The 14,879-nt window shown below is 37.1% G+C and overlaps 2 protein-coding genes across 2 annotated transcripts; one reads left to right on the top strand and one right to left on the bottom strand.

Annotated features, from left to right (window-relative positions):
- Nucleotides 1-194: 194 nt before the first annotated feature.
- On the top strand, nucleotides 195-7,098 carry LOC113497329 (pro-resilin). The gene is made up of 5 exons (XM_026876839.1): nucleotides 195-458; nucleotides 4,278-5,039; nucleotides 5,523-5,712; nucleotides 6,210-6,248; nucleotides 6,387-7,098. Exons 1-5 carry the CDS (start codon nucleotides 429-431, stop codon nucleotides 6,977-6,979), a joined length of 1,614 nt encoding a protein of 537 aa, XP_026732640.1. The 5' UTR covers nucleotides 195-428; the 3' UTR covers nucleotides 6,980-7,098.
- A 9-nt stretch (nucleotides 7,099-7,107) lies between these two features.
- On the bottom strand, nucleotides 7,108-14,694 carry LOC113497331. The gene is made up of 6 exons (XM_026876841.1): nucleotides 13,934-14,694; nucleotides 12,992-13,200; nucleotides 10,179-10,314; nucleotides 9,606-9,871; nucleotides 8,926-9,031; nucleotides 7,108-8,508 (listed from the first exon to the last, which is right to left on the bottom strand). The coding sequence occupies exons 1-6, from the start codon at nucleotides 13,983-13,985 to the stop codon at nucleotides 8,438-8,440; spliced, it is 840 nt and encodes a 279-aa protein (XP_026732642.1). The 5' UTR covers nucleotides 13,986-14,694; the 3' UTR covers nucleotides 7,108-8,437.
- Nucleotides 14,695-14,879: the final 185 nt, after the last annotated feature.

Here is a 14,879-nt window from a genome sequence, read left to right as displayed (position 1 = left end):
TTCCATTTACTTGGTACCCAAAAACGTGTGAACAACTGTCATACCCACAAGATGAATTCATTTCGTAATGTTTTCTAAGTAATGCTACTTGATGACTAAGCTTTTTGCCTCTTAATCCGCAACAGACCAGCAGAGTAGAAGTAAATAGAAGTAAAGCTATTTATTTATAGTAAACCCCTCCAAATTAATTGAAAAGTCGCTACGTAAGACGCCCTGAAGCTATACCCTATTCAATTTATTAAAGTGTACATAGAGTTGGGCCGTACGTACATACAATTGACAAAGGGTCGACGGGTACGAGCGATGTGCCAGCATACGTCATCAATCTGTCTCGCTGACCCACTTTCGAGTATTGACACAGAGTGCAACACAATTGTACCAGAGTCGGGTATAACGACGGAGGATTTATGCATTACGAATAGCTGATAATGATGAACAATGAGGACCATCGATTCTCGGTAAGTCTACTAGTAACGCACGAAGCGTATTAGGGAGTTTATTAGGCAATGGCCGAAGGCAGCTCTTGTTATTTCGTTAAACTAATATGGCGCATGTTTGTCGGATCTGTTTTGTTTGCCTTCTAAAGCCGAGCCTATTATAGTGTCTTTATTAGGTTTTAAATAACATGCTACGCCAGATATCCCAGCGACGCGGCGACGTGCAGTTTCTGAATCAGTTTTACATTGACTGATTTATAATGATTGAATCATTTTACAGTTTATTGAAAGCTCTTTAACGAATTAATTTAAAAAAATAGAGATTAACGTTTTCTACGCATAATAAGTATGAAACTAAAAAAGTCTACTTACTTATGAAAGAGAGAAAATCATTTTACTCGATAATGGAACTACCCACTAACAATATCTACCTGACCACCCAATTTTTCAAACGTTAGCACTGAAGGAGATCTAAGTTAATATTCCCAAATATGACTTCATTATTTCTATAAAATTTATATGGTTTTAAATTCTAGAAATATACCCTTCTTATTTGGCTGTAAGAGATGTCCTTTGTAATTTCTGAAAAAATGAAAACACTAAACCTATTTTGATTCTTTAAAGGGGTTCACAGCTTTATTTAAATACGGACGAGAGTAATGAAGGCTCTATAATGGGTATAAATATAGTGTTATGAGGTGCTCGACACAATAATAACGGCTCCAAAAATCGTGAACTCATAAGCCTCATTATAGGCGTATAGGTTTCGCAGTAAGTTATCAACGCGTCGCAGCAGTGAGGGGCGACTCGGCTCTGTTGCAACGCTCACACTCACGACTCGCTAACTAGCGAGGATGACACAGATCAGTGCACGGCCCGACATCACGGATACAATGTTCCATTTATAAACAACCGTATTTATTAGCAATAATCACCAAAGCGCCCGACTTTGCCTAGAATTTAGGGTTTCGTTTCAACAGCGCCTGCAATCACTGTCAAAGACTTGACGAAAACAAGATGGTTTTAAAAAGCGTTTTAAAAGTTCACAGAAGAAATGAACTTGGTGTGTCATGTTGCTAAATAATGAGCTCCATTCGTTTTTAGAACAAAAATCATGGCTATGATCCTTTGAATCCTATATCTATATTTTATTAATATTGTGCACCGATTAATTGATTTGTCATCGAAAAATTGAAAAAAATCCTTTTGACGCGGGATGTTAACAATCACATGCACAAAGACACTCAGACTCAGTCAAAGAAATGCTTGTTTTACACAGGGATCGAACCCACGACACGTCGCGTACATTGGGTTTCTCCTGTTGCACACAACAATTCGACCATCCATGTCGTCTTATTTATGTTGCGTTTTTTTCCTTTTTTGTTATAAGTACATAGATTATTAAATAAATAAATACATTCAAAGAGCAAAAACCTCTTAAGATAGGGTCGTAGCGCTTCAGCTATTAAGTTGTATTCAAAGAATCCACGTAATGATATCGTTAAAGTAAGGTTAAAATCAGATCTAATTAAATCCTTGTTAAAACTGTAAACGCACGCAATTAAATTGTTAAAATAAAAATAAACTGTTTTAAAGTGGTGTTAGGTTCTTTTATTACTGTTTATAAAATTAATCGAAGTGTATTTTTATATTTCCCTGTTGGAAATATTTTTGTACATGTTAGCTTTAATACATGTAGTCTAGTCAGCAGGATATTCTTGTACTTACCGAAGTATGTGAAGTTTAATGTGTTATTTTTAGTGCAATAGCTATAATACTTTTAATTGACACCAAAATATAGGTTTTAAAATCCATTTGTATATCTCTCTATGGGTTCAGGTGTGGATTTGCGAATTACAATGAAAAAGTATAATCAGTTATTACAATTCGCCTTTAATTATTTGATACACTTGTCTATAATCTGTTTTGTGTAAGTATGTATTATAATGTGAATCTAATAAATAAATAAAATAAAACAATAAAAAAAAAACAATGAGAGGATTTCTTCTAGGTGCAACCTGACCTTCAAAAGTGCTACTTAGTAGCCTAGACGTAATTTGAATAAATGAATTTTGATTTTGATTTTGCGGTTATTTTAACAGTAAAGAGTATCCAACGCTATCTGAATCGTAATAAATTGTTGAACATCCTAGTAATGTTACCTTACTCAATTTTACTTTATATCCATGTATGGCAACAAGCTTGAAGCTTTCTGGTACATGTGAGCTCTGTCCCCGCTCCTGTGACCTTCGTTTAGCAAAAATTTATCGCGTCCTCTCTACATCCTAGAGACATTATTATAGTTTTCATCACTGCCTTTAAACTAGTCTTAAAGAATTATTCTCTACGTACTTATACGCCATACTCGTATCCTATATGTTAACTCACGATTTTATTGCGAAAGCTTTTAGTCAACAGATCACTCTTTAATTAATGACATATTGGAGTGAGGACCTTTGGAATAGATTTGATTGAACTCGTCTGCCCTGCGCTATCTTAGTTTATCTTCGAGTTTAATATTTTATTACGATAGATTTAGATTAAGATAATTAGTTTCAAAAACATTTTCATGCGGCATTTGGACAAGTACCTGCTTTATAAATGGAAGTTGAACGATATAACTCTATCGATGTCTAAAGTACAGATGTCAAACAATGCGTTGATTTTACTAATTCGCGATATTGATTTATATTATAGAACTGATGTTACCATGGAATTATGTTAGCACACAAAACATTGCGTGCCAATTAATTACAATCAAGCATGGTGTTTCCTGTACATAATAATATATGTCTATACGTTGTTTATACGACAACCTCTGATGTTTTCTACTAGACCTTTGCACATATAGGTAGTCGGTTAACCGAGATTCATAGTTTTTTTTTATAATATACATATTTTTATATCACAAGGTAGGTAGGTACCTACTATCACGTACGAGAATTTTATCATAATACTTATTTTGATTCTTTAGAAGTGATCGCGATCTAAAAATGCATGTAAAGACGCTTAAACATTATTGTTAACTTAACATTGACAAAGTACTAAGTTTAAAATTACCGAACAAATCAATCTATATCCTCCCGATCTTAGTTATTTATCTTCGGCGATTTTATAAACAAATCTACATCGTGACCAATGAATTACAATAATGTTGAATATCACACGTTGAGGTATAAATACTGCTCTGACAGCTACACTTACAGAAGAACATTTATTTAAAATAAATGACGGCATTTTGCCGATATTAATTGTATGTGTTCGTCACGTAACGGTGTCATTATTTCTCGTTGCATGCGCCCGCGCCGCCGGGAGTCCCACGGGTGACGCGTCGCGGGCGCCGCGCGGCAGATGCACGAAACTAGACGTAAACTCACGCGTGCGCTCTTGCATCGTATCGGTATCACGCTCACCGGTTCCAACTTTCCTATATAAACACCGACTATTCAAATTTGATGTATTCAAAAGCTAAAACTTTGTACAGTAACACATCTTCAGAGCTTAGTTTACTTTAAAGTTTCATGAAAGCTCTTCCGTGATGATTTTAGTAAGTCTTGTGTTTGTTTTGTTTGGATTTCATGACATGGCTATATATTTTTGAATGTAAATAAAATGTTTGTGTGAATTAAATTATTTGGTAGTATTGAGTGAAAATAAAAAAAGTATCGTATTTTTTAAAAATATTTCCCTCTATTGCAAGTGAAAAGAACCTTAAAACATTTTTTTAAGATAGTTAGCTATATTTATTTTAGAAAAGATTTTCAGTCGTCTGATAGTCCATAAGGGCTTATGATCTAAAAACCTAGGTAAAATACAACCCCTTTTTGTTATATTTTTCAGTACGTTATATTACTGTGCGCACTTGCGTGGCCGACGAGTAGATGCGAACCTCCAGTAAACAGCTACCTCCCACCGTCTGGATCCGGTGGCCGACCGTCCTCGCAGTATGGACCGCCTGGAAGTAGTGGTGGCTCGTCAGGGGGCTCCCAGCCCGGAGGAGGGCCTCAGGACTCCTACTCAAACGGCCAGACCGGCCCGTCAGTTGACACACAGTATGGTCCACCTTCATCAAGGGGCAATGGACAAGGTTCTCAAGGCTTTGGGTCTCCGTCACAAGGTCAAGGCGGATTCAATCAAGGGCGAGGCAACACACCCAGCTCACAATACGGTGCACCGGGTCAGGGCATCGGTCAGGGACCTAACGGAAGAGGACCAGGCGGGTCGAGTGGACGGGGCGGGCCTGGTGGTAGAGGCAGACCCCAATCCTCATACGGCCCACCGAGTCAGGGAGGTGGCTTTAACGGAGCAGGTTCCGGGTTCGGTCAAACACCGGACAGTTCGTATGGCCCGCCACCCTCAGGTGGGTTTTCACCTGATGGTCAATCAGCCAACCAGCGGCTAGGTTCCCAATCACCTGACTCCAGCTACTTGGCACCTGGTGCCGGTTCTCAAGGACCTGGTCAATCTCAAGGTGGATTTGGTGGTCCTGGTGGTCAACCGTCATCATCTTATGGAGCTCCTGGCTTTGGCGGCGGATCTAGTGGTGGTTCTGGTGGAAGAGGCAATGGCCGTGGACCTAGCTATGACGATGGAGAGTCTAATGTAAGAATTGCACAGATTGTTTTTTACTTTTATTACTCTAATAACATCAGAAAAAAATGTGTACGAATATTGTAACTACAACTTCCCAGAAAAAAACATTTTAATGTTTAATCAGTTTTAGGTAAACTAAAGAAAAGTATTAGTAGTACAGGGACAAATGTTTGTCTGAAACTAAGCTACGGGTATAGAGGTACATTTATAAAGACTTATAAAGGTATTGAATTCTTATAGTTATAGTTTATCGGTAGAACTTTCACTTTCTAATGAATCAAACCTTAGTTCATGATGTTTCATTCACACAATACACAACAATTGATATTAGACATCAAGCCCGAACATTTCAGTGTTGGAACAGAGAGTTGATACTGATATGGTTGATTGAACGTAGTTTGCTTAGAATTTATACACGGAAATCCTAGTATATATAACAATAGGGTATTTCAGTGGCATACAAGTATTATGTTTGAAGTATTATTGTTTCAGGAGCCAGCAAAATACGAGTTTAGTTATGACGTGGACGACTCGCAGACAGGTACTAAATTTGGTCATTCTGAGAAGCGCGATGGCGACCTGGCCACTGGGGAGTATAACGTAGTGCTGCCCGATGGCAGGCGTCAGGTTGTCGAGTACGAAGCGGGCCTGCAGGGATACATGCCCCAGATACGATACGAGGGTTGGTTCATTCACACCTCAACACAGCTTTTAGGTTACACCTGACTTAAACAGCACATACAATCACTCAGTAGCATGGTACTGCTGAATATAGGGTATAAGAGATGGTTCCTTGTTTGAACAAAAGAAAGAAAGAAACTTAATATTTTTTTGATTCAAGAAAAATTGACTGAAAGAAATTCTAATCCATGAGCACTTTAATACTCACTGTATCCCACAATTTTACCGGGAATTAAATAATTATCGAATTAGCCGAATTCGGTGTAAAGTAAACTACAAAATGTATATAATCTGTCGTTATTTGTAGTTAAACCGTGCTTCTATCGGGAAAGTGGCGGTTGCATCGTGTCAGCAGTTTCCAACATACCTAAAACAGATTGGAATTAATCCACGTATTTACTAAACAAAGCTGTTTGTGATTGGAGTTTACTTGCTGTTTCGATTTTGTGTTTAATTAGTGATCTGTTTATAATATACATTCATACTTCTCTCGATCAGGTGGCGCTAATGGTGGTTCGGGATCAGGTTTTGGCCGTGGTAATGATGTCTTAATTTTTTAATATTATATTAACAGCAACAAAAAAGTTAAACTAATTTAAAACTTTAATTAAATTGTCCAACATATATATTTCTTAAGCAAATAGTATTTGTAATTTACAAAAAAACGCTATACAGGTAATGGCGGTTCACAAGGCGGTGGCAGCCAAGGCTATCCTCAAGGCGGTCCAGGTGGTAACTTCCCTGGTGGTGACAGTGGATATCCAGGCGGCGACCAAGACCAGTCAGGGCCACAACGTTACCAAGCCCCGGGCGGTTCCGGTCAAGGAGATGCTGGTGGCCAAGGATTTATGGGATATCCGAGCGGTAGGCCTGGTGGCAGAAATGGTCAAGGGTCTCGCGGTCCCGGACAAGGCGGACAGCCAGGATCAGGAGCCGAAGATTTAAATGGTGGTTCTAATGGTTACCCAAGTGGAGGCCCTCAGGGTAATGGTGGTTATTCTAATGGCGGTCCTAGAGGAGGCAATGGAGGTAATGGCGGTAATGGAGGCTATCCCAGCGGGGGTCCAGGAGGCAATGGAGGATACTCTGATGGAAACGGTGGTAACGGGAACGGCGGTGGATACCCGAGCGGAGGGCCCAACGGTTCTCAAGGCGGTAGAGGTCAGAACGGAGGAAGAGGGCGGCCCGGCTCTCAGAATGGAGGCAACGGTGGCGACGAAGGCTACCCCAGCGGTGGGCCAAACGGTCCGCGGGGCTCTGGCTATTGACGAAGATGACAACGAATACGGCTACTTAATGAAATTAACGAAACGCTTCAGTGAGTTTTACAAAACTTACAAACCTAAATTAATTTTATAGCATTGTAAATAAATTATGTAAAAAGAAACCATTTGTATATTTTAACTCTTTAAATTTATTTATTTATAATAAGTATAATTGGTATACATGCAAAGCAGGCATAGCACTATCACAACCTTTCTAATTAGTACGGAACCACATTCACGCTAAATTAAAGAAAACATAAACGTGTAAATGCATAGAAAACAATATATTTATTACATTCGAATGCATCAAAATATCACGAAAATAACAATGTAGAAATAAAATGGGAACTATGTGTGCGAGTTCAAGAGTCGGGGTAGAGTAAAATAATATACTTAAAGATATTGTGTTACTTAACATTACAATTGTATAATATTCCGACTGTCTATTTTTTTTTTATATCGGTTACAAAGTCTTAAAATTCTTTTGACCTGTAGTTTTTTCGCACACTTCTGAATTATAGTTATTAACTTATGTTTACAAGAATAAAAGTTCTTATTATTTATTATAATGCTATTACAACCTCACTGAATGATCGTAAAAGATACTCCCAAACACCGTTTTTAGCTGTGATAATGCCTATTTTTTATACGCAATATTCATGTTAATTTATAAGTATGTTTTTAAATCTACATCAAAAAATAACTTACAACTTTGGGTAAAAGATACATTTTTTTTTCTATAATAGGTACAACTCGTTCACGGGCTTACGATAATAAAAAAATTGTTTGCACAAAAATGTTAATTATGGACAAATGAAATAAGTTTTTACTTGTTACGCTTTTGTAATACTTAGGTTTCTTAGCAGCATTTATCACTAGACTGCATTGAGTAATAACAAATGTAACCTGTTTTAATTTTCAAATAAACTTTCAGAATTTTAAATCAATGTAATTTTGTACAGTCGCTTTCCTAGCTCAATTGTTAAAAGCTAATGTAATGTCTGACATGAAAATGATGGAACCGCATGGCTTTTGAACAATTCTAACTAATTACCCGTAGTAACTCTAACTGTGACGTCTCCGCCAGCTTCTGGGCCGGCTCTCGACGAGCGTGTACAGAGCGATTCTCCGCCGAATGTACTGGAAAGCAGTATAATTGTTACGTTCCCAAACGACACACTATTCAAGATTGCGTCGCTTTGCTTGGGTGCAGGACCAACTTCCCTAGTTAGTTGCTTACATATGTACAACTGAACTACACGTACGTACATTTCTTGATGTTCAAGTTTGTGAACTTCTAAAGAATTGTTTAACCGTATCTAAAATGCTCTACACTGTATTCGCCACGTTTCGCCACAAAACACTTGAAATATGAACCGTGAAAGATTTGTTGGACCAATATATTTAAACATTTTTGTGCAAATTCTTGACCACCTATGTTTAAATACAATATCACGAAGTTTACACTAATATTAAAAAAATAATTGGTATTAATAAAGCTGCTAAAGAATCCTGGACCGATGCAGCATGATCTGAAAATTGACACAAAAATAGCAATTAGGTGTTATCTTGACGGCTTGACGACAACTTTTGTTTTTTTTCATTATAACACTATAGAATATTTTTATTTCACGCCAAAAATTAAAGTGTTGTCATTATCATCATTATCATCATGAATGTATCTGTATCTGTATCGAAAGGATCAAAGGTTTGCAACTGAACGCAATATGAGTGTGATTGTAGCATCAAGCCCTGGGTCACGTTTTTGGAACCCCGTAAAAAATAATACAATTTTGGGGTAATCTTTTGATAAAGTAAAAGATTTATTAGAATTCTTGTGTCGTTAAGTGTCTCATCCTGTCAAGCTGAAGCTAATATTTATTACAATAAATCTTCTAAACATAATTTTTATGTTAAAGTTTGTCTAGGGGCTAGTGGTAACGTCATACCTTTGATTTCCTCTGCATCTGGTGGTTCTGTGATGGTAAAAGGGAAGGCGATGTAGTGGGTAGATTCTGTTTCTCGTTGGTAGAGCGGCGCTATCGTCGCTTGGCACTAGAAATTCGACAATATTTTATAAGAGCAGTAAATTGTAGATTTAACGTGTGGATGCTTCAGAATGTTTATTAGATTAGTTGAATTTTAAAGACGGTACATTTTTATAAAGTGGAGGAGAGATGATCTCAAATTATTTCGTAAGTATTGAATTGTTAATGTTTGATTATTACACCAACTAAAATACGCTGTATATAATTTCTGAGGGAGAATTGACACTCTGACCCTCAACGGCGATCGTACGAGGTTATATCTGTCCGGTAATAAAAGATAATGAGTATATTTCGGCGGCCAGCGACACATAATGGATAAAATACTCGTATTTGTACGATTTTAATTCGCCCGGAAATATTAAGCTTACACTGTAACGTACTGAGAAATTTTAAATTGAATGACTGGAAATTGTATATTGTATTGCACCACAATTCGAATTCCAAAAATTTAAAAGTTATTAGCATTTGTTGTTAATCCTCTCTAGTATGCGCTGCCGTAGATATCATTATCTGAATGCCAAGGTTTCTTTTATTCCAACTAATAAAGCCCGTATTGACTGTTAACGGTCAAAGTTACTTACTTTTAGTTTCACAGCTCCATTAACAAAATCAGCTGTTGTCGCGTAGAAGCTCAGCTGTAGTATAGTTTCAGCGGCATCAGGTCTGTCTGTGGACACCCGGTACCAGGGGCCCAGCACGTACTCTGACGGTGCTGGCCTGTCGTTCACGAGCCATTTCAGATGAGCCTTCGGTCTGGACGGAGGCAGCGAACAGTTGGCGAGGACTGTTTCATCAAGTCTGTAATGTTCACGGAGTCCCATTACGCGGGGCCCGCCTTTTGGAAGTACTGGCAAACAATAACAAAATTAGTTGGGTTTTTGTAGGTTATTTTATGCAGTAAACATTATCTGAGTCAATAAATGAAAAAGCAGCCCAGAATAGTATTGTGTATAATATGTAGCTGGCAAAATCCATAACTAAATCGATTATTGCTTCTTTACTTATTAAAAGCAGTAGATGTGTTGAATAATTAATTGAATGTTTTATTACCGTTATCGACTTTTTAATTTAAAATTACATATTAGCAAAGGTCGTTAAGTCAATGTCAGAACCTGGAAAATATGTACGTTAATTAATGTGGTGATTAGACTCACAATGTATGTTAATATATTTTTGCCTGAAAACGGTGGTGAAGTGCGGTGCTTCCCCGGACACTTCGCATCGGTAGTGGCCAGCCGATTCCTGCGTCAGGTTCATAAGTGCCACCACTGTGTTCGACGACCTGGCTACCTGCAGAAAACATGGATAAGAAGAATTGGTACCTTAACAGGTAAGTAACTAGATACATGATGATGTATTATGTGCCCATTTTTGTTACAAAAATGCAAATAAAAACAAACTCCAACTCCAATTATTTAGCAGATGGATATATGTATGTACGTATAATAAATTTATAAGTACTATGAGAAAGAAATAAGATTAAGTGTAGAAAATCAAAGCTACTGAAATAACATTAATTGGATAGGAAATTTTGTACGTAACCTAAGTTTGCATCATAAACGCATTATCAATTTTCAGGTTTTAATGCCCACTCAATTTACTAAATAAGGGAAAATTCATCATGTATGTGCGAAATGTACGAATATTCCAGTACGAATTAGGTTCCATGCTCTGACCATAATTTCCGCGTATCCGCATTCCCTTGTTCGTTAATAACATCATATTACGACCAGCATTATCGTCGTTGTGAATAATGATCAACTAACCCGAACAACATGCATTTGATGCCATGAAATAATAAAAAAAGTAATCGTAATTTGACAGATGGTGATGAACTCATTTCAAAAGTCGAATAAGTCATTAAACCGTAGCCGTCTCAAACACTGATCATCTTATTATTGTATTCATTTTATTTCTTATTTCTGTGTTATGTAAGTTTATGTATACGTTTGCATGTTTTTAACAATAGTGCACCATCTACCTCTGTATATACTGATAATTTTCCTGTCCATCCAAAGGTTGTCTGGAAGATATCGCTTTTAGCGATAAGATCGCCTTTGTACCCTAACATTGTATGTATCACTGAGAGTCACTGCTATAATTCCATGGTGTACAATTAAGAATATTCTACTCTAATCTAATCGCTTTTAAAGTAATTTTTGCTTACAAGCAATTTATGTTTTTCACGAAACATATATGACAGGTTTCCTATGAGCATAAAAAGCTAAAAGTCCTTTTAAGGATTGGCGATACACAGAATAGTTGCTTCAAAGTAATAGATACATTTGTCCATGTCGACAATTTTACAGTTAAATTTTATTTTGACACTCTTGGAAATGGCCGAAATGGGCAGACGATAAAAACAATTACGCAGAGGAAAATGCAAAGACAAAGAATGGCCTAGGCTTAGCAGTTTTTCAGCAGTTATTCAAATCTGATGAAATTGTTTGCAAACAAAATAATATGATTTTTTAATATTCGAGTCGAACAAAAGTATAATTAGACGTCCAGACTTCTGATGTCACATTACTAAACCGTAACCATATGTTATTGTTTTTATAATAACCCAATTTCTACGCAATCGCTGACACTGGGAATATTTATATCAATTGTATTACCCGACGCTACGGAAAGATGACGCAAAAGTAGTAAAATTATGAGAAGCGTTAGTAACGGCTGGTCTTTCTTTTATAGTTTCAGCTGTGTTTGACTTTGTCCCGTGACTGTCATACTCATATATTGTAGAGTCGTTTTTAAAAACTCATATGTAGTCTAGGGCGTAGTCAAAGCTGTACGAGGAAAATCAGTTGTACGAGGATGTTAAGTTGTGCTAAAAAATGTGAGGGGAGGGGGTCCACCAAAGCATGGTAGTGTAAATGCACATTATTTTTCACAGGCTCGTAGTACAGTAGTAATTATTTATATTTGGCAAATCTCGCAAAGCACATTCCTCGCTTGTTTTGTTTGCGCATTAATTTAGTTTCCACTAGAGCTGTGCTGACCAAAGCGAGGTAATTAGGCATTTGAGTGATTTTTCCTCAAATACATTTAAGTTGGGTCGCATCCTTATATCTACACATACTAGTATCCCTCCTAACAAAACTTAGGTTCACTCCGTTGCAGTAACTAAACGTCAATCATATTTCTATGTCTTTGCATCTTGAACACCGTGATGGGAAAGTCTTGAGGCGAGAATTAGTTACAATGTAACAAATTACGTGCAATAATATTTCCTTTCATAGACGCTGTTACTACCTAACATTATTTGGTATTTATTACATAAATCTAGTGTCTCTCCTAAACATTGTTTGCATTATTCATAGAATAACATTACCATTTACCATTTTCTATTAAACTATGTAGGAAGGTGTCTTTGAGCATCTTTCACCGATTAACCTTACGTTGTTTTAGTAAACATTCCTCGCTCGTTGTTTGATGCAAACACTACCCGCGTAAGTATGGCCCGCAGCAGTAATTTGTCATGTATACGGTATACCGAACAGCTCAATAAACTGTAATTGTATAATTGACTTAAGTTCTTCCTATAACCAAATCGTTTAATGAAAGGGAAATTATGTTCGCGTAGTCACATAAATGGGGAAATAGTTTTGTTTTAGTTACTAGTTGGCATTTTGTCCCGTCCGTATTGTTTTACAATATTTTGTTTTAAACCGTTCTTAGTATGGCACTCGATTGCATTAATAAGAGCGGATCAAATCAATGCGATGGGGATAAGCGATGGGTATGATGGAAATCATATCATTTTTTTGTGTTGGTTTTCATGTACGCTATGCGATTTCTGCGCATCTGCGTTCAAAATGGTCATTTTAATTTCTACATCTTCATTCCTTTAACTAAGGTTTTTTTGTTTCTGATAGAGTGATCGCTCTTTATCAAGAACAATATATATAATATTATTTATTACATTATTAACAAAAATTTTATATGACCATTTACTATTACTTACATCCACATTAACTCCTGGCGTTTCAAAGTAGTACACAGGGGGTTCATTCTTGGGCACGAAGCGGTAGAACTCCCTGCCGTCCTTGTACCACTTGACGGAGTACAGGGTGTCTCCCTCCATGTCGTACTGGCAGCCCAGCAGGGCCATGCCGCCTTCCGGCTCATGTGTAGGCACCCGGAGTTCCACTAAGCGAACACTCCTCACTGAATCTGAAATTTTGTGGTAATTTATTGATATTGTAAACATATTGACTATTTTCCTCAAGAATGCGATTGCAAATATCATGCTGCGTTCACTTTTTTTCCTGTGTTTAACTAAAATGAATTACAGAAACTACTACTCAGTTTTAGGTAAAAAAAAAAGCTTCAAAAAATTACACTGACTAGAGATATTTTTTTTAAATTGTTGCTATATTTAACTTATTAATTCTCAGTCTTGTTCTATTAAACCAACAATGACTTAACTCATCAAAATCAGTGAAGCCGATTAGGCGGCGTGTCTAACAAACGTCAAAATGTCAAACATGTTTAAAGTTTTAAATTGACACAGCTAACTTTATAATTAGGAAAATAGGAATGCATTATACCTAGACGTTAGCAAAAAGTTTCGTTTTATTTAATAATTAATGCAGTGTTTCACCTCTATTTTTATTATTCAAAAGCGGAGTAATGATTTAGTCATAGTTTATACGCTTGAATGACAAAAACTTCATTAACTTTATGAGTCTATCATCACTCTACTTTGATCAGATATGTCACACGTGGACCGGCCTCTTTTAGCTTTACAACTGACCGTGACTCATTCATCTCCACAGAACTAGAACTGTCAAGCTTAACCTATGTGCATACATATGGCTACGTCTATCGTAGTAACGTACTACCGGGCACGCAACACCAGACTAAGTACACAGTACTCTGTAATCACCGCACTTAACTAAATTACCTTGTTTCCACAACAACAATAACACTAAGATCGTTCTCCCAAACATCTTCATATAGTTTCAAGAAGTCCACATAACCACGCTTTTCACAGTGCTCTGGATACACACGGTACTTCTTCACTTCACATCACACGGGCCCGTCGCGGATAAATCACTGACTCGAATAATCTTACTGATCATCAATAACAATTGTACCTTTGAATTCAGTTAAAATCTGTCGTTTGCGGAGTCGAAATAGGACAGCGAAATTCCGGCGACTCGAATCTAAATTTAAAACTGGTCACTAGTGAACTGTGTGGCGCATGCGCTGTGCTAACGTACTACTGCCAATTCAAGATTGCGTGAGTGTGATTAGTGTTTGCAATTTTAATAAATCTAAAGCGTGCACTTTTTTCACGGGTACCTACGCACTCATTGGGGTCGTTTGCGTGAGTTCAGCGAATAATGTTCGGGTGCACGTGTGAGTCAGGGATAATGTATGCATTTTGTCGTTAATTACGTGTTGTCAACTAGCAATATTGATGTTTACGATAAAAAGCTTTACAAAGCTAATAGTTTGTTGGATCACAATCTAATTACTTTGTTAAGGGCTGTCAAGCGGAGAGCACCTATTTAACTCAATGCTGTGCGCCGTGGAACTGTATTGTTTTCCATTGTATTGTTTGCCGTACTGTGTCCCTTTTGTCGGCAATAGGTAAAATAATTGATTTTTCTGGAGTTTATAATAGCCTGTTAAAGACTATTTTGAATAAACGTGGTGAACGCCGAGTGAAGCAAGTTTGTTCAAACTATTTTAATATGACTTGAAACAGGCGTGTAGATTCAATGATTCTATAGGTGTACATCTAAATGTGCATTGCGCAATGTACTAACACTACATTCATTTTTAGGTTTCATGGAACTTGTGACGCGTTCGACACGCGTGCGCGTCGTAAGATGTAGGGCTTT

Source organism: Trichoplusia ni, chromosome 9, assembly GCF_003590095.1.
Source record: "Trichoplusia ni isolate ovarian cell line Hi5 chromosome 9, tn1, whole genome shotgun sequence".
NCBI classification, from domain to species: Eukaryota; Metazoa; Arthropoda; class Insecta; order Lepidoptera; family Noctuidae; genus Trichoplusia; species Trichoplusia ni.
This window is presented reverse-complemented; position numbering and strand designations above follow the sequence as displayed.

What these genes read in the sequence shown, in the direction of transcription:
- LOC113497331 (XM_026876841.1), bottom strand. Translation starts at nt 13,985, where the DNA reads ATGAAGATGTTTGGGAGAACGATCTTAGTGTTATTGTTGTTGTGGAAA. An exon ending in CGCCAGGAGTTAATGTGGAT is followed by an intron (nt 10,315 to 12,991) that starts GTAAGTAATAGT and finishes TGTTTTCTGCAG; the next exon opens with GTAGCCAGGTCGTCGAACAC. An exon ending in AGATGCAGAGGAAATCAAAG is followed by an intron (nt 8,509 to 8,925) that starts GTATGACGTTAC and finishes GTCAATTTTCAG; the next exon opens with ATCATGCTGCATCGGTCCAG.
- LOC113497329 (XM_026876839.1), top strand. Translation starts at nt 429, where the DNA reads ATGATGAACAATGAGGACCATCGATTCTCG. An exon ending in ATGACGATGGAGAGTCTAAT is followed by an intron (nt 5,040 to 5,522) that starts GTAAGAATTGCA and finishes TTATTGTTTCAG; the next exon opens with GAGCCAGCAAAATACGAGTT. An exon ending in GCCCCAGATACGATACGAGG is followed by an intron (nt 5,713 to 6,209) that starts GTTGGTTCATTC and finishes TCTCTCGATCAG; the next exon opens with GTGGCGCTAATGGTGGTTCG.